At 40.7% G+C, this 25,799-nt stretch overlaps 1 protein-coding gene and 1 pseudogene across 3 annotated transcripts; one reads left to right on the top strand and one right to left on the bottom strand.

The window, feature by feature from the left end:
• The first annotated feature begins 11 nt into the window (after positions 1–11).
• Positions 12–24,904, top strand: QTRT2 (queuine tRNA-ribosyltransferase accessory subunit 2). 3 transcript variants are annotated; one of them, XM_032348240.1, is made up of 9 exons: positions 12–182; positions 5,320–5,540; positions 6,300–6,355; positions 8,211–8,287; positions 9,858–10,070; positions 15,540–15,739; positions 18,356–18,507; positions 20,638–20,755; positions 22,809–24,904. In XM_032348240.1, the coding sequence occupies exons 2-9, from the start codon at positions 5,341–5,343 to the stop codon at positions 23,038–23,040; spliced, it is 1,248 nt and encodes a 415-aa protein (XP_032204131.1). In that variant the 5' UTR covers positions 12–182; positions 5,320–5,340; the 3' UTR covers positions 23,041–24,904. The 3 variants fall into 3 exon arrangements, with proteins under 3 accessions (XP_032204131.1, XP_032204142.1, XP_032204151.1); XM_032348251.1 differs by having other exon boundaries at positions 15–182; positions 5,384–5,540; XM_032348260.1 differs by lacking the exons at positions 12–182; positions 5,320–5,540; positions 8,211–8,287 and having other exon boundaries at positions 6,315–6,355.
• Positions 12,278–13,086, bottom strand: LOC116593794 (annotated as a pseudogene).
• Positions 24,905–25,799: the final 895 nt, after the last annotated feature.

Below are 25,799 nucleotides of genomic sequence, written 5' to 3'. Positions count from 1 at the left end.
AGCTCGCTTTGATATCGCCCTTGCCTTTTCCTGGCGCCCGGTGATGACGCAGTGTTCCCTGATTGGCTCAGCAGGGGAGGCGGTGGTTTAGGGGGCCGAGAATTCTGTAAGCCGGACACGTGGTGGGGAACTACGAGGAGTTTGAGGGGTCTGAAGGCGAAAACAAGTTGGGAGGTGTGCAGGTAAGTGCCCCCTTTTCCTGTTAGAATGAGGGCTACCACGGGCGGATGAGTCGCGTCGCGCCCAGACGCGTACTAGTTGTTTTGCAGTAACTGTAGTTAGAATCCTGACATTTTTCGCCTTCCCTCTTCTGGCTGTCCTGGAGGATCTTGGCTTCTCAAAGTCCAGATTCTCCCAAATCGTGTAAGCTAAACTGCATCTCAGGAAGCAAAGGACCTCCTTTCCATTACCGGCCTCTGCTCAAGAATCAGGCTGTCAGCCGGAAGTGCTTTCTGGACTGCACACAATATTTAGGAGGGTTGGGACGATCTCGAATCCTTCTGCTAAGGGCTTCGTGAGGTCGGGGCCACTGGAGGGGGCCCATGGAGTGAAGAAAAATCCATCCTTATTGACTGAACTTAGATGTCCCCGGAGGCAGTACTTCCTAGGATACATGGGTTTATCAGGCAGGGTGGTGGTTTACAGTGCGAGCTTGGACTCAGCTTTGTGGCTCTATGGCCCGAGGAAACCTTAGTAAAGCGGACCCTGGAGTTACTCATTGGCAAACCTACATCATTGGAATGTCGTAACGAAGAAAAATCAATATAAACATAGCGCTTTGCCAGGAAACATAAACTAAGCTAGACTTCAGAAGGGTGAAAATGAGATCAGGGAAGTTGTGTCCTCGTACTATTGCAGAGATCACAGGACCTGCTCTGTAACTTGAGTGTCCATCAGAAGGGTGATTTTTGAATAAATTGTGGCACACCCAATTTATGTAATATCATGAAGTAGTTATTTTAAAAGGGTAAGTTAGTTCTGTGTCTCTTCTCCAGGAAAGATACCCATTTCCTCCTGGGAAAAAGCAAATTGTAGAGAAGTACATACCGTGTGGTATGTTTCCATTAAAAAAAAAAAAATCCCCGGGCGCCTGGGTGGTTCAGTGGGTTAAAGCCTCGGTCTTCCGCTCAGGTCATGGTCCTAGAGTCCTGGGATCGAGCCCCACATAGGGCTCTCTGCTCAGCAGGGCGCCTGCTTCCTCCTCTCTCTGCCTACCTCTCTGCCTACTTGTGATCTCTGTCAAATAAATAAATACAATCTTTAAAAAAAAAATCCCCTTCCATATACGAGTATGTTTAAATATTTGTATGAGTATGGAGAAAGGTTGTAGAGGCTGGGAGGATGAATAGAGGCAGAGAAAGAAGATAAGGGAAAGCAAGAACAAAAGTAACACTACACAAAATGGAAAATATGGCTATAAAATTGTATCTTAACATTACAGTTAATACGTGAAATTGCATATGTGTATGGACAGGATGGAACTTCTAACTGGCTGTCGGCCAAGTAGATACAACCTCTAAAGCCAAACTTCCGTGATTTAAGTTCTGGCTCTGCCTTTTCTCAGATGGTGACTCTATTACCCTCAGTATCTCTTGTGTAAAATGCACTTAATAATAGCATCTGTCTTACGAGGTCCATTTGATGATACATTTTAGCAGGGTTAATATGTAAAAGACAGTAAATGCCCAATAAATGTTAGTTGCTACTATTGTCGTTATGTGAAATTGTTAACTTATATTGTGATGACTGGCATATTTAAATTTACTTCTGCCATCTTATTTTATATTTCTATATTGGATGTGCTTTTTGTTCTTTTTTCCTCTTTCTTGCCTTTTATTATATTAACCAGTTTTTTTTAAATCATCCCCCATCCGTCACCAACGGTTTCAGAAATTATGCATTCTTTCATTAATCTTTTAATGGTTACTTTGAAATTTTTGATGCACATACTTAACAGTTTGACATGATTCATTATCTCTCTCTCCCCTCCCAAATAGTGTAAAGATTTTAGAATACTCTACCTCTGAATAGTCTCTGTTTCATCTTCTATTATTGTTTACTAGAATTTTACTTATTTTTTTATTTATTAAAATTTTTAAAGACTTTATTTATCTGTTTGACAGAGAGAGAAGGACAGCGAGAGAGGGAACACAAGCACAGGTAGTGGGAGAGGGAGAAGCAGGCTCCCCGCTGAGCAGAGAGCCCAATGCAGGGCTCCATTCCAGGACCCTGAGATCATGACCTGAGCTGAAGGCAGACGCTTAACGACTGAGCCACGCAGCCATCCCTGGTTACTAGAATTTTAAAGTCCATCATTTCTGTGTCTTTCTGAGTCAACTCAATGCACCATATTGTTTAGAAGTCCTTCAGACTTTTTTCTATGCATATACAAACATTGTAGCATGTATGTTTACTTTTGTATTTATAAATATATATATGGTTTTTCTTTGAAACGGTTTTGTTTCTTTTGAAACATGTGCTTGCCTAAGCTTGCTCTTTTCCCTTAGCATATCACAGTCATGACAGTCTGTAGAGAATTCATCTAAAAAAAATTTTAGAAATCCCTTCTTCTGAGGGAATGCTGGGGCGTGGTGGGGCACATGTGACACTGGAAGTGTTAGGACAGGTACAGTGCTACCAGAGGTGCAGGGAATCTCTGTTAGTCCTCGTGAAGGCATAATCCATTGACAGCTTATCACTTATTCTGAAAGTGATAAACTTTTTTCCATGAAGCATTTCCAGATTATTTTTTAATGGCTTTTCCTTAAGACTTCCCCAGGAACTCTGTTTGTAAAGGTGAAGTGTGAATGTATATTTAAAAAAGCAAAACACGGGGCGCCTAGGCGGCTCAGTGGGTTAAGGCCTCTGCCTTCAGCTCAGATCATGACCTCAGGGTCTTGGGATCGAGCCCCGCATCAGGCTCTCTGCTCAGCGGGGAGCCTGCTTCCCTCTCTCTCTCTGCCTGCCTCTCTGCCTACTTGTGATCTGTCAAATAAGTAAATAAAGTCTTTAAAAAAAAAAAAAGAAAAGCATAACAGCACAAATCTTAGAAGATACTTACAGTGAGTGACCCACAGAGAATAGGGTGATGACGAAGGCAAATAAAAGTCAGTTGATATTTTGGAGACTATTGGTTTGTTTCTTGAGAAATTTGCTTGGTTTAGATTATATCCCTCCCAAAGCATGTTTTAAAAAAAATGTACATGAATATGTGTATGTGCATATTTATGTTTACATTACTCCATAATAAAAACTTGTTGTATTTGAGCCCTCAGAGAATTGGTGCACTTATAAAAATTACCATAACCTGAACAGTGAATGGGGAAAGGATAGTGTGGTTCTGCTAGCTCCGGGCAAAGTTGCATGCTTTTTTTTTTAAAATATTGATTTCCAGTTGAAAGGCATTTTCTAAAGCCTTCTAATAGTTGTATTCATTTTCATGACATAGAGGATCACTGACAATAGCAACTTACCTGTTATTATACTTTTTCTTAAATGCAGCCGTCTACTTTTCCTTGTTTGTCTTTTTTTTGGTGACATGTTGATTTATTGTCATTAGGATGGGACTCTTAAGAAGCCCCAAACAGGGGCACCTGGGTGGCTCAGAGGGTTAAGCCTCTGCCTTCAGCTCAGGGTATGGTCTCCGTGTCCTGGAATCGAGCCCCGCATTGGGCTGTCTGTTTGGCAGGGAGCCTGCTTCCCCCTCCCCCTCTGCCTACTTGTGATCTCTCTCTCTGTGTCAAATAAATAAATAAAATCTTCCAAAAAAAAAAAAAAAAGAAGCCCCAAACAGCAGATGGGAGTACATCAGAGTCCTGTACCATGGAGAGAGCCAAGTAGATATTCCTCTCTAGCTGACCTAGTGGGTTCAGTACACTAAGCTGAGGATTTTGAATTTTATCTTTAAAAATATGGGGATTAAAGTTTTGTGCATTGTATCACAGGAGAACCCATCTCTGCATCTAAGAACATGGTGGCCAATGTCCTCTAGAGCTCCCAACCAGACCTTGGGTTAAGAATGAAGACATCTATTTCTTCAATTGAGGGAACAGCGGGAAAAGGAGATAAGAGAAAATGCTTTCAGAATCGAGCAGATGATTAATCACATTTGAAACTCTTCTGTTAGGAGATAGGGACTCCTAGAATATGTTCATTTTTTCCTTCCACAAAGATAGGTCTAAAAGGTCCCCAAGAGAAAGCTAAGTCTTGGAAGCCAAGAGTCTGGGCTTCCAGATTTAGCTGCTGCTTCTCTCTTGGAGAGTGCCTGTGTTTAACCTTGGGGAATCTGATTTGGTTGTATTATAGAACCAGTGGGTTTCCCTTCAGTTTTCTTTCCATATCTAATCATTACTTACCCTTCCTATTCCAGATAATATGCTCACGTGGCATTTGGATTCCTGTGTGGTACCCTACGGGGCATGAATACAGTAACTGGTCCTCCTTCCTTTTTTGGTTCTCCGATTAAATAATGTGATTCTGATTTTATTGTTCAGTTTTTGAGATGGTTTGTTTGAGCCTGACCCTAAGGGTGGATCTGTGCTAGCTGTATGGACAAGATCAGCCTCAGAGCTGTTACACAAAAGGACCAGGAACTAGTCCGCCAAGATCCCTGATAAAAAGTAATACTGAACTGCTTATGAATTGCATGTATGCTCCATGTGTTTTCTCACCTTCATTTGGACACCATATGAGAAAAAATTGGAAAATAATCTCAACTCTCAGAGATAATCTCTATCTTTCGGTGTATATTGTTCCATATGATTTAGTAAACACCAGGACACTGTTTTGAAACCTGCTTTCTTTATTTAACAACGTATTAGGAGAAATTGTTATGTTGCATGGTATTCTCTCAAATTGGAGAATGGAAAAATGGATCAAATTAGTAATTAATATGGCCTAAACAGTGTGGCTTTCTTCTATACACATTTTCAAGGCTGAAAACTAGCCTTTGACAAAAGAGTGCACACTCTTTCTGTGACTAGTCCTTACTCCTGTCCTTCCATTTGTTTGATTCTCATCGTGCAGATAAAAATTCCACCACTGAATTTAAATGTGGTTGATGTCATCATTTTGCTCTGGGTCTTTGTGGGGAAGTTGTCTTACTCTCTATCTTCTTCCGTTTCCTTCTTCCTAATATCTAAAACAGTTGTAGACTGGAAATAGTAATAGTAATAGTAATAATAGTAGAAATAGTAATAGTAATAATAGTAATAGAAATAGTAATGAATGCTGTCATTCATCATCGTGTAGGTTGCTTTGTAAAGTGCTTAGCCTTTCGATGTCATGGAACTCCTGAATTTACTGTTCTTTTCTTATCAGGACCTAGGGGAATCTCTTAGGATGAAGCTGAGTCTTACCAAGGTTGTTAATGGCTGTCGCCTAGGAAAAATAAAAAACCTGGGCAAAGCAGGGGACCGGACCATGGACATTCCAGCCTGCCTCCTGTACACCAAGACTGGCTCTGCCCCACACCTGACCCATCAGACACTGCATACTATCCATGGGCTTCCTGCCATGGCTCAGCTTACGCTGTCCTCGTTGTAAGTGTTAGACCCAATCACTTAAATAGCAACTCTGCCAGCAGTTTAGATACCTCAATAAGGTGCAGTGAAGAAAAAGACTTTTTTGATTATATGCACAAAATTTATAGATTTTGAGACTGAAATCAGGAGACGTCAAGTGTTACACATCATCTGGCCCTAATCTGGAAGGCCAGACCTACATATCAGAGCTGCTTCACTAGTCCTCTGATCCAACAGTGCCAGGATGGTGGCCCTCATTGCCGCCGCTCCCAGAGGTGACAGGGCAGGGAATGCACTAAACTTGGACTCTAGAGGCTAACTTCATGTACCAGCCTCAGACGTTTCCCTGTGTCTGCACCTGTACTTGATAGTCCTGCTTAATGAAAACAAAACTAATGAAGTTAGATCATTTTATATAATGTATGTACTAGCTTTGTGCTTAATTGAAGAACCTGCTGTATGATGAAATAACTCTGCAATATTGTGTTAATAATAGTGATTTTAAAGGGGAGAGGGGAAGAAGAAAATCCAGGCATTTGGAAGTGGTTGATCTTTGCCAATTTCTGTTCACCCCGAACTAGTTGTAAATTGAAGACCTGTACTCTGGCTAATGAACACAGCCTAATGGGTTGGGACTCTCGAATAATGGTGTACTTTGTTGTTCAAGACCACATTTACTGTCATGTAACTTGTTTGGGTACAGAGAAGTAGGTTCCAATTGTTGCATAGTGTCTATAGAATGATTCATTATTATGTATTTTTCTGTTTTGCTTATAGGGCAGAACACCATGAAGTCTTGGCAGAATATAAGGAAGGAATTGGAAAGTTTATAGGTAAAAATTAGGTTATTTGTATTTGCCTTGTGATGTATTAATTTGAAGTTTGGAGGTGCTGTTGACTTATCTTTTGTTCATACGTTTACTTATTCATTAGTTTAATGAGCATTTATTGGGCATCTAAGAACTATGCACTGGGGATTCAAAGATGAGTAGGAACAGTTGCTTCCTTAATGGAACTCAGAGCCTGTCTGGAATAAAGATAAATACATAATTCTAGTACGATGCAGGGACCTCATTTGCAGGATTAGGAATGTGTACATGTACCAGGATAGGCCAGAGGGAGGAGCACATAACTTGCTGTAGGGTTCATGTGGACAGAGGTCAGACTAAGGAAAGGATTCTTGAGAAAGGGAGGAAGAAGGGGTACTTTATCTGAGTCAAGGAAAAGTAGAAGTTAGCCAGTTCGGGAGGTGGGCACTGTGGTGGGGATAGAGAGGTGTAGGCAGACATCCCAGGCACAGAGCAGAGACCCAGAGGTAAGAAATTGCATGGGATATACCTAAGATCCAAAGCAGTCTAGCCGTGGTTGAGCCTAAAACATAAGATGAAGCCGAAGATGAAGTGTTTATCTGTAGCTGTATTCTGGTATGTTTATATTCTCTTTTGTTCCAGAAATCGATTTTATATGGAGATGCGTGTGTCCATTTGTTTATAGGAAAAGCTTCACATTGGCAACTAGAGAATCCATTCTTCTGCAGACTACTTTGTCCTGAGCTGTCTCCCAATATCTAAGACTCATTTAAGTGAATGAAAATTCTGTTTCCATTGGTTTTTCTGTCCTCTGCTTCTGTTGGGGAATTGCATGATGACTTGTTGGTCACAAGGCCCTGTTTTTAAGTAGAAGGATTTATGTAATGTTTTCCTTGGGCTGAATCCAATTTTAAAACGAGCTTTAAAGTATACAAGCATATAATTAAGTGAAAATAGCTTAAAAAGCTTTCTAGAGATAACTATAATAATTGAAATTGTGGGAAAATAGGTGGAGAACTGCAGAGTTGGGTTTTTTTGTTTGTTTGGTTTTTTGCTTGCTTTGTTTTCTGGGCCTTTTTTCAGTGAAAAAAATTTTTTTTTTTTTTTTAATGAAAATGTAAGGTAGCATGGGAAATGAGAATTTCCCATGGGAAATTTAAGTACATATGGATTAGTAAGCACTTAAAATTTTTTTTTTAAATGACTGTGTTTTTGACTAAAGAACCCAAGAAATTGTCATCTTGAGTCAATGAAACTTACTGAGAATTCAGTCCATTTTCAGTGCCTTGTAGCTTCCCTGTAATTCTGCCCCTAGGTCAATGGACAGAAATGACGTGGGATGGCTTTATTATTAGTGAGATTACCTTTTGACCATATCATTTTGTCTTTTCCACTGGCTAGTTCCATTGGATGGTACCTAAAATGAACGTACTTGATATTATATATTTTTTAAGATAAATCTAGTAGGGTCAGCATGCCACTAAACATTTTTATTGTGTACTTTAAGATACACTTTTCCTTTGTAGCAACTCATTAGTCGTTAGACATGAACGTTTAATTCTTTTTTCAAATGAGTAGATTTTAAAGGTAACCTTTTCATTCATTATTATTGTTATTATTATTATTGTATACTAAGATACACTTTTCCTTTGTAGCAACTCATTAGTCGTTAGACACGAACATTTAATTCTTTTTTCAAATGAGTAGATTTTAAAGGTAATCTTTTCATTCGTATTGACAGGCCTCTTATAATTATGAACAGGGTACTATATCTAGAGATGCTTTATCCAGCAGTACGTATATGAGGCTGCTGTCCGTTACAACACAGTGCAATTGTTGATGTAAGTGCTTTCAGGAGTTCTTTTTTATGTTTGTACAGGCATGCCGGAATTGCTCTTGTACTGTTCCCTGCACGATCCAGTCAGCCCCTGCCCAGCCGGTTATGTAACAAACAAGGTGTGTTCTCAGAAGGGCCTCCAGGGCTGCAGCTTTGTCTTAAAAGTCAGCCTATTGTATCCTTTCAATGCTAGATCCCACTGCCTGGGATGCTAGCCCATTCCTGGCCCCTTTATACCTTCTTCTTACTTCGACGAATGTAATGGCATGAGTGGTTTATAGGAATTAAAGTAGGGCTGCCTGCAGATGGGGTTAAGGTGAGGAATATATCCTCAGCATTTTCATTCTTACAAAAAATTGGGGGATGAAAGAGGGTCAAGTACGTGGCAAAAAAAGAAATTGCTATGATGGTAGAAAGCACTAGTTTTTTTATGCCATGCTTTATTTGCAGTTTTAACAACCTCAGGAAGCGCTAGGAAAGTTGCTGATGAGTGTTATCACATGTATGACTATATATAGTAGAATCTCGGTATAATACTGCTTGCTTTTAGAATAGCGTTTGAAAAAGCTGGGTTCACAGCCAGAGATTTTAGCTAGCTAAGAACGGTATCAAAAGGACTTTGTTAAAAGTTTCCACCTGAGACATGGCACAATGGTCTTGTCCCTGAGGACTACGTTTTGGCAAGTCCTCCGTGTGTGCTCCTGCTTTACCAATGCGACTACTTTTCTTGTACCCACTTTATTGATGTCAGCGATGCCTGTTAATCTTATCTGAGATGAATTATTTTAAATTATTCTGCTTTACCTTCTTTTTATTTTGTAATTTTAATCCAAAAGAATATTTTTACCTCAGTTATCTACCCCCATTTGTGAAGGAGAGAGGATTCATTTAAACGATGTTCTTAAGCCTTAGGCCCGAATAAAAAGACTCTATGTGACTTCCCCATTTATGTCCTTGTCAGTCTCTTCTAAGAAGAAAGGTACTATATGGGAAGGAGTAACCAAAGAAAGAACATCGTATAGAGATGCTTCTGTACATTCTGATTTCTTTGTATCTGTATCTAACTCGACCCAGTAAAACTTACTAACCTTCACTAATGTATGAAGCCCTAGGCTAGGCTTTTGGGGCACAAACATGAATTGGGATTCTCAGTACTATCATTTCTATAAAAGATGTAAGTACAAATTGCTGTAGGAGCTTAGAAGAGTGAGTGATGGATTATGCCCAGATAGGTTTTGGGGGCTCAATAGAGTAGATGATATTTGAACTTTGTTTTGATGGATGCATGGTATTTTACCAGGCAGAGAAGTAGGAGGAGGGTATTTCAGCCAGAAGGAACAATGTGATCACAGAGAAAGATCAAAGTCTGTGGCTCTGTTAGGGACAACATGCATGGGGTGGGGTCTCAGAGAATGGAACACTGAACTGGAAAAGTATAACAAAGAATTCTTGGGACTTGCTCAGAAGCTGGCTGTGTGGCCATGGTTGGATTCTCTATGAGCTATAAGGTGCTCAGAGAATTAGGATATAATAAAGGAAGCTTCTTCTATCCTCCATGTCTAAGATAATGAAATGCCACCATCTCTCCATTTATAAAGAATTGAATTTAGTATTGCTCTATCATTTTACTATTTCCTTTTGATTTACACTTTACTTTTGCTGATTCCTCATCATTTTGTTCCGTGGCAGTCTGTGTCCGTGTGGGGTCTTGGGGGAAGAGTGGAAATGACTGCTTCCAAGTTCATGGCAATTCAGCAGGCCCTTCAGCCAGACTGGTTCCAGTGTCTCTCAGATGGAGAGGCGTCTTGTGAGGAAGCCACTTCCATAAAAAGAGCCAGAAAGTCTGTTGATCGATCGCTTCTATTCCTGGATAATTGTCTACGGCTACAGGAAGAGTCCGAGGTAAGGATGCACTGCCCACCACTCCTTTCTGTTTGAAACTCTTGCTTACTGATGTTCCATACTCTTGCCTTCTCTGCTCCTCCTGCTTCTCTGCTTCTCAATTCCTGATCTCTTACTCCCCTGTTTTCTTTTCCTGAACCACAAGTATCCTAACTCTCTAGAATTCTGTCTTGGGCTCTTTTTTGGCCCCACGCTGGGTGTTTTCCCTGGGCAGCCTCACCTTGGTTTTATTTGCTGAATAATTCTGAAATTGCATGGATAATCAAGCTTGCTCTGCGTGGCTTCAGAATGACATAAAGTGGACTTCAGCTGGGTTCTACTAGAGTATACTAGAGTATCCCTTCACATGCACCTCAAACTCAGGTAACCAAACTCAGTATCTGATCTCCTCAAACCTTTTCCTGTCTCAGTTCATAGTAGCCACCAAGGTCCTCAGCCCAGCAATTTGAGTCTTCCCTTTTTAAAAAAATTTTACTAGAAATCGATTAATAAACATAGAGTATATTATTAGTTTCAGAGGTAGAGTTTAGTGATTCATCAGTCATATATAATACCCAGTGATCATTACATCACATGTACTCCTTAATGCCTGTCACCCAGTTACCCCATTCCCCCATCTACCTCCCCTTCAGCAAACCTCAGTTTGTTTTCCAGAGTTTAAGAGTCCCTTGTGTTTTGTCTCCCTCCCTGATTTTGTCTAATTTTTTTCCCCTCCCTTCCCCTATGTTCATCTGTTTTGTTTCTTAAATTCCACATTCAAGGCTCTTTTTAATACCCGGTTTAATATCCAGTGGTTTGCTTCTTCTTGATTCCGTCTCCCTAAATATATCCAGGATCTGCCCCCATCTCCCCATCTTTCTTATCACCACCTTGAGGCTTAATAACCTCGTCATCTCTTATGTAGACATTACCTTTTAATTATTCTGTCTCTTCTTGTTTCCATCAAATCCATCTTCAGCCCTGCTATCTGAGAGATCTTCATAAAACACAAATTGGATCCCATATCGACTTCCCAAAGAGAATTTAATGACTCTCTATTTCAACTCTTATGTGACATGGCCTCTGCCTATTCCTCCAACTCAGTGCCGACCACTTTCTCCTGTGGCTGTGGCCCTTCTTAGTCACCCGCAGTTCCCTGAGGCATTACCCTGTTTCATTCTGCTGGGGCTGTACACAGACTTCTTTCTTGACTATTTCTTTTTTTCTTATCTCCAGCCATATTGTAGCTCTTGCTTCCAGATTCAGCTCATTGCATTCCATTCCTCATTCTAGGAAACTGTCCCTGACCCTTCCAGGAAGTTCTGTTCATCCTCGGCCACCTCCTTTAATTTGGACGTGACTGTATTATAGCTCCAGTTATTTCGTAGTGCAATGATTTCTGTGTGTGCTTGTCTTCATTAGATTGTGACCTCCTTAAACTCAATTTTTGAATGTCCTTTTTGTATCTCCATCCTGTACCAAATACCTGACATAAGTAAGCCCTCAGTAAATGCTTGCTGATGGTGGCTGGTTATGTCGGGCTGGGGAGGATGAAGCTGTGGCGGTGGACCAGAGAGCCTGGTAGCAGAGTGAATGAAGCTGGGAAAGGATGCAGTCACTAGGAGATAGCAGAGCTGGTGAGAGAAGAGAAGGTGCGAGCGGAGGGGAGAATTCAGTGTTGAGATCACTTACGTGGAGTAATCCTGAGCAGTGGTCAGGTCCCACAATGGCAAGTGCCCTGAGATTGAGGAACATTGTTATCTTGAGTGTACCAATAAAAAATTTAATTGACTGATAAAGTTAGTGTACATAAAATCATAGGGGAAACTTGGTTGTCATTCTGAATAGAACTCTGGGTATCTGCAGTAAGAGTTCAGCATGCGGACACTGCCGTGGGTCCTGATTGTTAGTGTTGCTCACTAGCAATTGTTTTGAGCCAGTGATTATCCTTGTAGGATGAGTAATGTTTCCATGAGTAGAAGGGAGGACAGGGAGTGTGATGGCACGATTATTAGAACAGCCGGCTGAGCCTCAAGTCCCTCTTCCATGCTAGTCAGTGTTACACTTCACATTATTGCTGTGCAGTGGTCCCTCTTTCTATCCCTATGATCTGCTGTTGTCTTGACATGATTATTAACAGCGCCCCCTTTTATGCTTACATGTGTCTCATTTTTTTTGAAAGAGCACTTTTTATTACTCTTACATACAGAAAATTCAGCAGTGCACACTTAACCCAGTTTGGTGGCCAGTTCTTTAGCCTCTGCCTTTTTTCACCTTGACCGTGTGAACCACCGACGTTGGATCCAGGACATTGCCTCCCCAGTGATGGCAGATATCATCATATCTGTCATTGTAGTTGGTTCTGACAGCTTCCAGCAGCTTAGCCCGAGGTCCTTTGTCTTCCAAGTTAACCTGTGTGAAGGCAGCAGTGGTGCAGGTCTTCCCACGGACCAGATGCTGCAGCCTGGCCTTCCCCTTGATAATGCAGTAGGGAACCCTCATCTTATGACACAGGATGGGCAGGAAGACAACAGGCTGAATGGGATCCACATTGTGTGCAATCACCGTCAGCTGAGTCTTCTTGTTTTCCACCAAGGTGGTGACTCTTAACCCCAGCTGGAAGGACAGGTGACATCTTAGTGGAGACATTCCCTTTGCTGGCCGCTTTCTTTCAGCCCAGGCCAACAATCTCTGCTTCTTCTCTTGCTTTGTGTCTGGTCTGTATTTGTGGGCCAGCTTTAGCGGTTGAGTAGCTTAGTGGTCCAGGGGCAAGGTCTTGGGTGAACTGGTTAATTGCAGGAGGTACTTTCAGACATTTATAGAGAAAAGCCCTTTGCCGCTGCAGCTGGATGTAGCGGGGCCATTGGACACAGCAGATGACGTCCCTTTTGGACTGGATGTCCTGTCCAGTGCGAAAACTCTTGAGCCTTTCCTCAGGCAGGGGATTGACCATCTTCTTGATCTCCTGTTTCTTCATGACAGCAGGGGCCAGGGCCCCTTTCCTCCCCTTAGCCTTCTTTCCTTTTGGCATCTTGGATGGCTGGTGGGAAGGGCACATGTGTTCCATTTTAAACAATAAATTATATGATTATACTTCTTGTGTCCATGAACGGGGGTTTCTCAGATAGGGCTGTGCCAGTCACATTTAGACACATTTAGGGGCAGGGAACTACCTGCTTTGTATATCTGCATACATCTTTCCCTTTTCCTGTGATTTCTTCCTTTTTTACTCACTGGATCTTCTTATTCTGAATGCCCTTAAATACTGAAGCTCTCCAGCATTCTGGTGTAGGCTCTCTTTTCTTCCTAGGCCAGTGAAGGCAAATGGATTTCATCCTATGGTGCTTGGAGCCGTGCCTGGGCACAGCAGGAAGAGAGTATCTGTCAGCCATGTCTGCTGTGGGGAGTGGCAGCAGTGTGCCAGGTGTCCACAGTTCCAGCCTGGGTAGTCACATTTGTTGCACACGTGTCCTCAGTGGCTGCTGACCTCAAACTCAGAATGCACAAAACAGAATGACCATCTTGCATCACCCGCCACTGTTTTCCTAGGATTCCTTGTCATTGCTCTTCCCATCGTCTCCCTGGACTTCCAAAACAGGAGCCGTTATCCTAAACTTTTCATCCTCTCCACGGGCAACTAATCAGTCAAGTTTGTTGATCGTACCTTCTTTTTTTTTTTTTCTTTTAAGGATTTTTATATATTTGAGAGAGAGAGAGCACATGCACAAGGAGGGAGAGGGAAAAGCAGAGCAGGGAGCCTGACATGGTACTCAGTCCCAGGACCCAGAGACCACGACCGGAGTCCAGGGCAGACACCTAACTGACTGAGCCACCCAGGCGCCCCTGTTGATCATACCTTCTGATGAAGTTTCAGATCCTGTCCCTCCCTTTCACCCACTGCCACTCCCTTAGACTGGGTCCTCTTCGTCTTTCATTCGAATTATTAAACTTGCCTCCTACGTATCTTTTAGCCATACTCACTCTTAAATCATTCTTCATACAGCAGTCCAAGTGTTCTCTCTGATTATGTCCGTCCTACTTAAATTGAGATGCGGAATTCCCTCTTCATAGCACTCCAGGCTCTCTTCCCATTCTCTTCTACCAGAGAGCCACTGTTGCTTTGCATTTTTACTTCTTAGTTGCATACATATAGTGTTTATATATGCTTTACTGTATAGGGTTTTCATTACATGAGTATGATCATATGTTCAGAAATGTGCTTGTTTTTGTTTAGCAATAGCTCAAAACTCTTTCTGTCAGTGCCTATAGTGCTGTATCTGCTGCATTATTTCTAACATCTGCATAGGAAGCCATACTATGAATATATCAGAATTCCTGTAAGCCTTTGCTCTATTGATGTATGTTTAAGTTGTTTCCAGGTTTTCATTACTGTAAACATTTTGTAAATAGACCTTGATGCATATGAATGAATTTATTTGTAGGAATAATTCTTAGAAGTGGAATTTTAGGACGTAAAGATAAAAGAATTGACATTTTGAGAATATTGTCTACTAGCGCTCCCAAGAAGCTGAACTAATCTGTTCTCTCTCTCATTATCAGAATATGTGGCATTTTTCTAACACTTTTACCTCCACAGTGTTGCTCTCTGTCTTTTAACTATTTTGTCAGAGTGATGGGCAAATGTGGTATCTAACTATTTCCATTTTGTATCTCCTTCCTGGTGAGCTTTGGTTAGCTCTCCATATGTTTATGGGGCATTCACATTTACTTGGTATTATTGAAGTTCATATTCACATACCTGCCCTGATTCCTATGGGGTTGTCATTTCCATAGAAGATTTGTTAGAAGTTTTCCATGGCATAAGTTTTTGTCTATTCCAATAAGTAGTGAGCTCTCCTTTGCCTTTGTTGAGAGTATATTTCACTAGAGAAGTTTTGTATTCAAATACATTAGCCTTTTCTGGTAAGCTTTAGCTTGCTTAGGGAGACCTTCCTTACTCCAAGATTATAAAAACTTGAATATATCTTTTTGAGATTTGTGTAACTCTTTTGTATGTTTAGATTAGAGGGCCACGTGGGATTTCTTTTTGAGGATGGTGTGTGGTGTAGTTTGATTTTTTTCCGAACAGATAGTAAGTTATCCCAACCACAGAGTTCTTAAAGTTCTCTCTAATAGAGAGACTTGGGGGTAGCAAGCCTAAAGCAGGCCTGAATAGTTATTTAAATGAATGAAAACTGATCCTTTTGTCCTTTCCCTCTCATAATACTTGCTCAGTGTGTGTTTTATTTAACCTAAGATCAAACATGACTGCATGTATCGATTACTCAATTTCTCCTCAGTCTTTTCTTACCTGTTTGGGTGGCTTTCAAGTTGTGTGTTTGGGAGCCCGCAAGGTTCCCAGGGAGGAGGGAGCTCCATCTCATGCTTCAACTAGCAGCTGCACCGAGATCTCTTCCATGTGAAGTTCATTTAAACAAAGGTCTCCACTACTGGAAACAGTTAGAAGCATTCAGTCCTTTCTTCCCTTAGGTCCTTCAGAGAAGTGCCATCATTGGAGTGATTGAAGGTGGAGACGTGATGGAGGAGAGGCTGAGATCAGCACGGGAGACGGCCAAGCGGCCCGTAGGCGGCTTCCTTCTGGATGGCTTTCAAGGGAATCCAGCAACCCTGGAAACTAGACTGTACTTGCTGTCATCAGTCACTGCAGAGCTGCCAGAGGACAAACCAAGGCTAGTGTTCAGTTAGGGCACAGGCCACGCTTCGGGGGCTTCAGGGCAGGAGTGCGGTGATTGTGTATTATGCAGAGTCTCTACGTGAACATGTCTTTTGATGAACTGATTATGGCCTTTCTGGGCTGAGTCTGCTGAGGCCGATTATCGGGGGAGTTTCCATCATGGCTGTCCTGCTTTTGATTTCAGAACGTAGATGAGGACAATCGCCAAGTGAATTAGTTTATTTGATCCTCATAAGTGAGGGCAACTGTTATCTGTTTTTTCTCATTTTTATGCCAGGGTTGGTCTACTTGCTTCATTATTACATGGTGCCTGGGGACAGGTATAAAATCATGTGGAACTCTGGCCTTAATCAAGGAAAGTTGAGGACAGATCTGAGGTGCCTAGCAGAATGAACATGGGCTGTAGTAATAAGGACATTGAAGAAGTTCTTAGATTTGAGGCAGGTAGCTAAGTCACTTTTGAAATCAACAGGACTGGCAACACTAATGGGGCTAGTTCTTTCCATAAATAGGATTCACTCTGTACTGGTGTAGAGAAACAATCTGCAAGTTTCAAAGCTCAAAATCCCAAGGTTCTAAGTGCAGCTGATGTCTTATTAGACTACCCATATTTTTCTTTTTTTTCTTTTCTTTTTTGTTTTAAAACCCTAGTCTTTCATCCAACTTGGTATGAATATTCATGCTTTTTTCCTACAGATCTATTAAGAGGTTTGATTATAGGATGCTGTTTTATGCCCCTCGGGTTGTTGGATGGTATATAGTATACATAAATGTTACTACTTAAAAAAAAATCCAGGTATAACTTACAATAGTGTGTGAATCTAGGTACAGTTTGATGGATTTTTACGCACGCATACAACCCTGGAAACCTCAGCCAAAGCAAGATACTTCCAGCGGTCCGGGCAGCACTTACCCCATAGCTTTAACCTAGCTCTCTTGTATTCATTGTTCCCCATCCTGCGCTGATTTTGTTCTGGTGCAGATAGCAATTCAGCACTAGTATTTCTAGTCATTTTATGACTTATTTGAGCTAAGTGCTCACAGATGTCTGTTACTGGATTTGAGAGCTGGGATTGTTTTCATTCTATATGTGCGTAGAAATGACAGCTTCAGTTGGAGAGGAGTTCTAAAACATTACATTAGTTGAAGGAAACTAGTCAGAAAAACCGGCATATATTTAAGTGTTTGAGTTGTTTAATATTACATAAGCCTTTTTTGGACTTCTCTTAGAAATCAGGGAGTCTGTAAGCTTTTCTCTGCCAGTTCATAAAAGGGACTATGGGTAGAAAAACAAACATAAAAGATAGCAGCCAGCCAGCCAGCCAGCCCTGATCTAGTGCACCTCCCCCTCTTGTTTTAGTGGCAAAACTCAGCTGAGTGGTATGATCGCTCCCAGAATGCCTTACCTGTTACCTCTGAAAATACCATCTCATTCCACCATGCAGACTTTTTATTAATGGAGAAAATAAAAGAAGAATAAAGAAAGTCAAATAGAGTCTTAGATCTTATGGTCAGAGTTGAAAGTCTGAGAGCAAGAGTTGCTTTGTAAATGAACCTATGAAGAATACAGTAGATAACAAATGTCTTTCTTGAACCAATTATAAAAAATTCTAGGCAAATATGCTTTAAACATGGAAAGATTTGAGGGGGAAATAAAACACACAATTGCACTCTTTAAAAATTTTTTTAAAAAAATTGATAGGGGCACCTGGGAGACTCAGTCACTAAGTATCTGCATTCGGCTCAGGTCCTGACCCCGGGATCCTGGAATCTATCCCCGCGTTGCTCAGTGGAAAGCCTGCTTCTCCCTCTCACACTCACCTTGCTTGTGTTTCCTGTCTCCCCATCTCTCTCTGTCAAATAAATAAAAGCTTAAAAAAATAAATAAAATAAAAATTGATGTATAGTTGACATATAACTTTGTACTCTCAAAAAAATCTCTGTAGTAGTTAGATAGGGTGTTAACTTCAATTGAAGACTAGGAAGGTTCTTTAGAAGGAGTGGGAGGGGAAAGGTAACTAACCTTTATTGAACTTCTTTTTGGGTCTGGAGACTTGACAGTGAGCTTTTTCAAATACCTCCTTAATCTTTACAACAAATCTATGAGGTATGTATTACTGCTTCTGTTTTTAAGATTATAAAACTAAAACCCAGAATGGTTAAGAAACCTTCCCAAAGTAGTACAATAAGTGAATAAAAGGCAGAACTGGGATTCGAGCCCAGGTCTCTCTGTTGCCAAAGCCCTTCTTTCTATCGCATCTTATCTGTTGCCTGCCATCCATCCGTGATTGGTGGGTTTCATTATTACTACTACTTTTTTTTTTTTTTTAAGATTTTATTTTTTTGAGAGAGTGCACATGAGCAAGGGGAGAGGTAGAGGAATAGGGAAAGAGGGGGAGAGGGAGAAGCGGACTCCCTGCTAAGCAGGGAGCCCGATGTGGGGCTCAATCCCAGGACCCTGAGACCATGACCTGAGCCAAAATCAGACACTTAACTGACTCAGCCATCCAGGTTCCCTCGTTATTACTACTTTTAATGCCCTCTGGGAAGAGTCTCTGCTTCCATTTCTAGCATTGTCCTCACGTCAGTGTTCTTACTATTGTTTTCACAGGCTTATCTGTGGAGTCAGCCGGCCAGATGAGGTTCTCGAGTGTATCGAAAGGGGAGTGGATTTATTTGAGAGTTTTTTCCCTTATCAAGTGACAGAGCGGGGATGTGCCCTGACTTTCAGCTTTGATTACCAGCCAAACCCTGAAGAGACACGTAGGTCTTCTGAAGTTAGTCTCTTTGTTATCCTCAAGTTTCTTCTGTTTCCTCTTCATTATTGGTCTTGAGTCACAGCCAGAAATATGTACATACTGTAACACCAGCCTTTTATAAAACTACCATGTTTGTTTCTTATCTGTATGCTCTGGCATGTCGGCACACAAAACCGGTCCTTAGTGCTATACCTCTAGCTCAATAATAGGGAGTGATCTTAGAGTGAGAACCAAGAAAAACAAAACCCTTTCTATTAACAACCTGAAAAAAGAACATTCAAAGTGAATAGTGATGAAAATCTAAGAACAGAAAACCTTTGAACTACTTGGTAAAAGTTAATTCAGTTTTTCACAGAAGACTTCTTGTCTGCTTTTTGTAAACCCCATGCTATCAAAATACAGGGAGTTTCTCACCCCTCTGATCTTAGTGTTACTTGGGCTTTTTTTTTTTTTTCTTTTAAACACACAGAGATGTGAAAGCTAATATTACCTTGAAGCACCACCATTTTCTTGTATTGATTAGTTACTCAGAAGTCATGAATATCAGTTTCAGAGTCTGAACATTTGACTGACAGTGGAAAAAGAATTGGGATGGCTATGGGCCAGGATCCCTTAGAAAAACTACCAAGTTTTTTGGAGAATGTTGCACACCTGGGCTGCCTTCTGGCCTTCACAGGTGTGATTTCCTTCCCTGCTTCCTGCTGTCCTTTGAATTCTACCTCTGTCACCTCTGGCCTTACATTTAACATGGGCCAGAGACTTCCTTAAAGATTCATTTTATTCCCCACAAGTTATTAAAATTTCATCCAGAAGATGTTAACAGTTTTGTAAAGCAACCTAACCATTAACCTAAATTGAATTATTTCTGGAAACAAAACAAATCAGATTGGTCAGATTCTTATATACAGGGGGTCAGTTTTGCTGTCCTTTAAACTGACTAGAACATAATGTATATGGGTAGAAAAGCGTACCACAAATACTATAAAATATTCATTTACAAACCTAAGTATCTCCACAAGGACATGGGTAACTGTTAATCATTCTGTGCCATGAATATTCAAAACTTAAGAACCTGATATTCATTCTCCAGAACAAACAAATTCCTTTTTTGGCTAGAGAAAGCTGTTTCTTTATGATTAGAAAAGTTGAAATAGTTTGAACATTTTCCATTAAAGAAGTATTATTAATCATAGGTGTATATGTGTATATGTAGTAAATTAAAGTATTTTGTCAATTATAAAGTGAAAATTATAGAGGAGTAAGTTGCCTAATGCAGGAACTAATATAGTTCCCCCTAGGATAAGGATTTTCCAGAAAGCCAGGGCATTACTGTGGTTTCCCACATCAGCCTGCAAATTCATGGCAGGAAAATTATAACAGCCCTCTGCTCAATGCTCAGGTCACTTCTCTTTTTCCTTTGATCTGGACAAAATTACCTCCTTAGGACTGTCTGCCCATTCCCCTTGGGCTGCCCTGAGTTTGTTAACTGCTCATTTCCAGTAAAACTTCTCTACTTGCCCCTGTTCAAGATAGCTCGCTCTTTGCATAGTGACTGGTGTTTTCCTTATATATGCAGGAATGTTCTTTCTTAAAGAGCTCAAAGGGAACAACTCAAGTCTTCATTTAGTTCTGGATAATCTGAGTTCCACATAAGGCTAGGGTCCCCATATAGAATACATAAATTAAAACCATATTCTACTTTTAATCTATTTGGAACATAAGCAGTTATAAAGCACAATTAATTTGCGTGTATATGATGACAAGACATAACTCCAGTATATACACACAAATTTCTCTCTCTCACTCACACACACACACACACACACACATACACACACTCTTTCTCTCCCCAACTGTTTTCTTAAAATCACTCCTTGATGGTAAGATTATATATTATCTACTTGTAACCATAGTTTGCTTAGACATTGTTGAATCTCCAAGTTTTGATATTATAGAGAATATGTCAGTGATCATCTTGGTTCATATTACTACTTTTCTTGTGTCATTTCCTTAGGATAAATTCTTATGAGTGGAATTTTAAGGTTAAAGGCCATAAAATATAACTAAAATAATCTCGCAATGGCCAGTCTGTATCTGATTTTTATTCAAGACTTTTTGTTGGTTTGTCCTTCAGTATTACAACAAAATGGGATACAGGAAGAAATAAAATATGTGGATCAAACAAAGAAGATTAAAACAACCAGTTGCAACCAAGAAATGACATCATTTGAAATTAATCTGAAGGAAAAAAAGTAAGGAATTTTTTTAGATTTTGATTTCTTTTTAATTTCAGTCTGTTTTAAAAGTTTATGTAACTGTTCCCTTTTCAGTTTATGACTTCATAAAATATTTATAGTTGGATATTATTTGGGCCTTCTTAAATTCAGTTCCAGAAAAACTTATTTTTTCTGCAGATGAATTTGTGTACTTTGTCATGTCAGAAAACCGAGGCTAGATAACTGTTGTTTTAGAAGAACTGTCAGAAAGATTAGACCAAATCCATTGTCTGGTGTCTTTTACTCTTTCCGATTACTTTAAATAATGTCAGAGCAAAATAAAGATTTCAAGATAAAAAACAACAAAGCATTTCAATCCTAAGGAACTTAAGTCATCTTGGTTATATACAGATTATAAATCTTAATAAAATATTTCCCTCTGTGAGGAATGAACTAAGAGACCTTATAACTTTGTATTTGGGCCAAAGTAGTAATTATTAGTGAACCACTGAGAGGTTTTTCTGTGAGTTTGGTGTTCTTACTTTAGTGCTGGGGTGTTTTTGGTCTTATGTAAAGGAACATTCTAGGGATTCGGACTTAATTTATGCCTATCTAGGAATAGTACAGACTTGAAAACTTATGAAAGAATATGAAAAGCCTAGGTCTAATTTGTATTCTATAGGGACTTCTTGATTGTAGGTCTGAAGTGGTGATGTTTACTCATTTAACTTCTGGAAAAATAGCCAAGGAGATTCATTTCTGTTTTTCAAATGGTAGGGTAATATAAATGGATTACTACTAAACTTCCCTCACATTATAGATTTAGCTGGAAAGTGTAGTTTTCTTATTGTGAGCACTAGAGTTCAAGTTCAGAGCCTAGCACTACTCATTGGCTCTGTAACCTTGGTCAGATCATTTAACTTCCTTTTTTTTTTTTTTTTTTTTTTAAGGTAAGCTCCATGCCCACTGTGGGGCTTGAACTCAAAAACCCTGAGATCAAGAGTTGTATGTTCTACTGACTGAGCCAGCCAGGCACCCCTTAACTTCTTTTTAATAGCTGATAAAAAGTAACACATATGTAGTATGTGTTAAGTATAGCTTAGTAGGTGCCCAGCAATGTCCAAATCCTTTCGGTTGTTTTGTTTTGTTTTGTTTTTTTAAGATTTTATTTATTTGACAGAAAAAGAGCAGCAGGGGGAGCAGCAGGCAAAGGGAGGAGGAGAAGCAGGCTCCCCACTGTGCAGGGAGCATGACGGATGTGGGGCTCAATCTCAGAACCCTGGGATCATGACCCAGGCTGAAGGCAGACACCCAAGAGATTGAGCCACCCAAGCAGCCTCCCCCTTTTTAAAAAGATTTTATTTATTTATTTATTTGACAGAGAAAGAGAGAATCATTTGCTATATTAATTCATTTAATTCTTATAATAACTCCCTAAGGTAGATGCTGTTATTACACTTATTATCATAGCAGATGAGAAAACAGATACAGAGGGACAGTAAGTGACATGCCCAAGTGAATTGTGAGCCAGACATCAAGCCTAGGCTCTATAGCTCTGGAGGCGTTCCTCTCCACCCCCCTAGTGGTCTTCATTGGGAAATGACCGTAAAAATGCCTGTCTTCAAACGTGGTTGCAGAGGTTCAGTAAGACAGTGTATGTCAAAGTGCTTTGCAATCCACCCACACACACAAACTCTGGGAGTGAAAGGTCGTACCGTGTCTTCTGTACTAGTTCTGGTGGCGAGGGTGAGAAGTATGTCATGCTTCAGAACAGCATTTACTGTCACTGTGTGCCCTTACACTATGACTAACAAAGCTCAGTGTGCAGGAGTGATCCCGGGGCTCTCGATGCTCTCTGTAAGCCTCAGTCCAGGAGGTTAGGTCTGTCAGGAGAAGACTCCCGAGTTTCCTGACTCATCATGCTCTAGGTTAACTTGTTACCACATTGTCATCCTAAGCAGGTGCCCAGCACTATATTTGCCAATGAGGTTATTAATTATTGCTTATGTACTGGCCAAATAGATAGCCTAGGCTGTGGATGTCTTGTAGTCCTAATTGTTTGGACTATCACTGTGACTTCCTTTGGCAGGTACCAGGAGGACTTTGATCCACTTGTGAGAGGATGTTCCTGTTACTGCTGTAAGAATCATACTCGTGCATACATCCACCATCTGCTGGTGACCAACGAGCTGTTGGCTGGGGTCCTGCTCATGATGCACAACTTTGAACATTATTTTGGATTTTTCCACTCCATCCGGGAAGCACTAAAAAGCGACAGACTGGCACAGTTGAAAGAGCTCATCCGCAGGCAAGCATCTTGAGACCTGGCACATGCGAGTCTGACTCTTCACACTGAGCCTGTCCTGCTGTTGGAATGTGGGAAGAAGAGAACAAGAGATGAACGTGGCTTTAACCATTTATATCGGAGAATGAGATCTGCCCATAAATAAGGAACATTTGAACTAAACTCTGCCCACTTGAGGCTCAAGAGATTTCTTCTCAGGACTTAAGTGACCCAGACTGATCAGAAAGAACTGAACCATGACCTTTAGTATTTCAGTGCTAACTCTTTTAGCAAATGGAGATTCGTTTAGTCAAAGACAAAAGCTTTGGTTGTGAAGGGACAGCCTTGAAGTGGGGTTGATGAGATTATGTGGGTTCGTGAAGTTGGATCAGAGCTTGAAAAGATGATTGGTCCCGAGCAGCATGACTTCTGTAGACGCATGCCTTTTGACTGTAAAAGGAATCTGGCTGATTTAAGAGTTTCCTAGTTTTAATCCTTATATTCTCAGGAGCATCTTGGACACTTCTGCCTTCCCAGCTGTCTCCCTGCTGCAATCAATCAGAAAAGGCTCTTGTGACTTAACTAGGCTCATGTCTTCATGGGATGTGGGGCTCACACATCACTCCTAGGACCAATTGGCCCCAGGCACATGCCTTCATTTGACCACATGATCTATGTGTGACTTGTCTCCCGAGAACCCATGTAGTTGCCGCTTACAAGCCAAAAGTTTGCCTAGATGCTTTCGTCTGATCAGACAGATCGCTGTGGTCTACCCTTCAGGCTCATTAATAGTCTCGCCACGTAATAACTGTGGCCCCATCACTTGGGGAGATTCATTCACCATGTGTTCACTTGGACAGAGCCCTGGCCCAGCAATTGGAAGACTGGGTTTCAGTTCTGCTCAGCTGTGACACCAGACAAATCACTTACCCCTCCAGGCCTATTTCCTTCTGAACAAACGGGGACAGGCAAGGGGGTAAGACCACATGAACTTCCAAGATTCTATCTAGCTGTAATGTGGGGGGAAAAAAAGTTTTAGATTATCTCTGCAGCCTTCTTGTATCCTGATCCCTGTTGGCCTGGTATAAAAATGGAGTGGTTCTGGGAATCAGGCAACAGTAGAGATGTTTGAGAGCCAAAAAAGAGGTTCGGGCTGTGACTTCTGAAGTGGTTGGTGAGTTGGCATCAGCAGATCTTGAGACTGGGAAGACCTTCCTGGATCATCTCTAATTCTATGAGTTTTTTCTGCTTTCACCAGAGGAGTGACATTCATGTTGATGTGACAGGTGATTTTTATTTTCTTTGGGCTTTTCTCTGTTTGTCATGTTTTCTGTAAGAGTATATCCACACATAGTTTTTTAAAAGCAGCCAACAGAACCCAAAAAACACCTTTGTTTTTGTAGGCGCATGGAATATATTTGTTTTATTTTCTTAGGCTATAATTTGGTATTTTTTCCATTTCAGTGGGCATTACTGAACATCGTTTTTAATTATTATGTGGTTACTATATTTTTATGTGTTAGGTATCTTTTTTTTTTTTTTAATTAATGGTTAGGAATGTCCTTGACATTCCTATAATCTCTCCTCCATGAATGGCAAGCATAGTTAAGAAAGAGTATCCGCTCTCAAGGATCTGCTTGCTTTGAAATATATTGGACTAGACTTGTTCATATGTTTGTATTCCTGTTCAATGCCAAATCCATTGTTGGAGGAATATTAATATCCCAGAATCCATATTAAATTTATGAGTTTTATTTATGTTCAAAATACTGGATAGTCTGCTCAAGCATTGTTCATTTTTCTGGGTCTTTTTCTTATTAGCACATTTGGAAAAAATGTTTTTTTCCTTTAATGTAAGTCTGTTAAAGTCAATAGCCAATAAATATTTTTAATTAAAAAAATATACTGTCGGGCGCCTGGGTGGCTCAGTGGGTTAAACTGCTGCCTCCGGCTCAGGTCATGATCTCAGGGTCCTGGGATCGAGTCCCGCATCGGGCTCTCTGCTCAGCAGGGAGCCTGCTTCCCTCTATCTCTCTCTGCCTGCCTCTCCATCTACTTGTGATCTCTCTTTGTCAAATAAATGGATAAAATCTTTAAAAAATATATATATATACTGTCTTGTTTCCTGTAAATAGTAGTGAGTCTATTAAGCAAACTATTAAATTTCCATGATACTAGAAATGTTCTCCATTGGAAAAGAATTTTTTTCTACATTTATTTCATCTGCGGTCATTGTTTTAAGTGCACTCATACTAAATGCAGAATCCAAGGAGATTTAGCAATGTATCTGTCTCTTTAAATTATACAGTTAGGGACCTTAAGGCCATGCTAGCACATAATAAAAATAATAATAACCATAAACTATTGAGAGGATTTTTAACGTACTGGACACCTTAGTAAATGCTCTCCTTATATATCTTGTTGACCCTCAGAGCACGGTTATGAGGTGTTGATATTGTTCCTGTGTTAAGAACTGGGTTTCAGGAAGGCTGAGTAGCCTGCCAGAGGGCCTACCAGGAATTTCTGGAAGGTTCAGTAGTTTGCCTAAGGACCTAACACTAGTCAGCTCCTAAGTTAAACTTCAGCTGCGTCTAAGATTCTGTGGTTGAGCATTGCACTGAATAGCCTCTTGTGACTTGCCCCTGGGTTGAAGGGGCGAAAAGAAGGGAGAGAACTAGAAAGGCCATGAGGCCCTGAGGTGCTGGAGGCTTCTAGAGCCTCAGGGCAGCATGGCCTGGCTCCTACTCCCGCCCTGGGGAAGGGCCGGCACTGGCATGTGTCACCCACGGTCCCATG

The sequence above is a fragment of the Mustela erminea genome, chromosome 1 (assembly GCF_009829155.1).
Source record: "Mustela erminea isolate mMusErm1 chromosome 1, mMusErm1.Pri, whole genome shotgun sequence".
Taxonomy (NCBI): Eukaryota; Metazoa; Chordata; class Mammalia; order Carnivora; family Mustelidae; genus Mustela; species Mustela erminea.
Note: the sequence above shows the minus strand (reverse complement) of the source record. Positions and strands in the feature narration are given on the sequence as shown.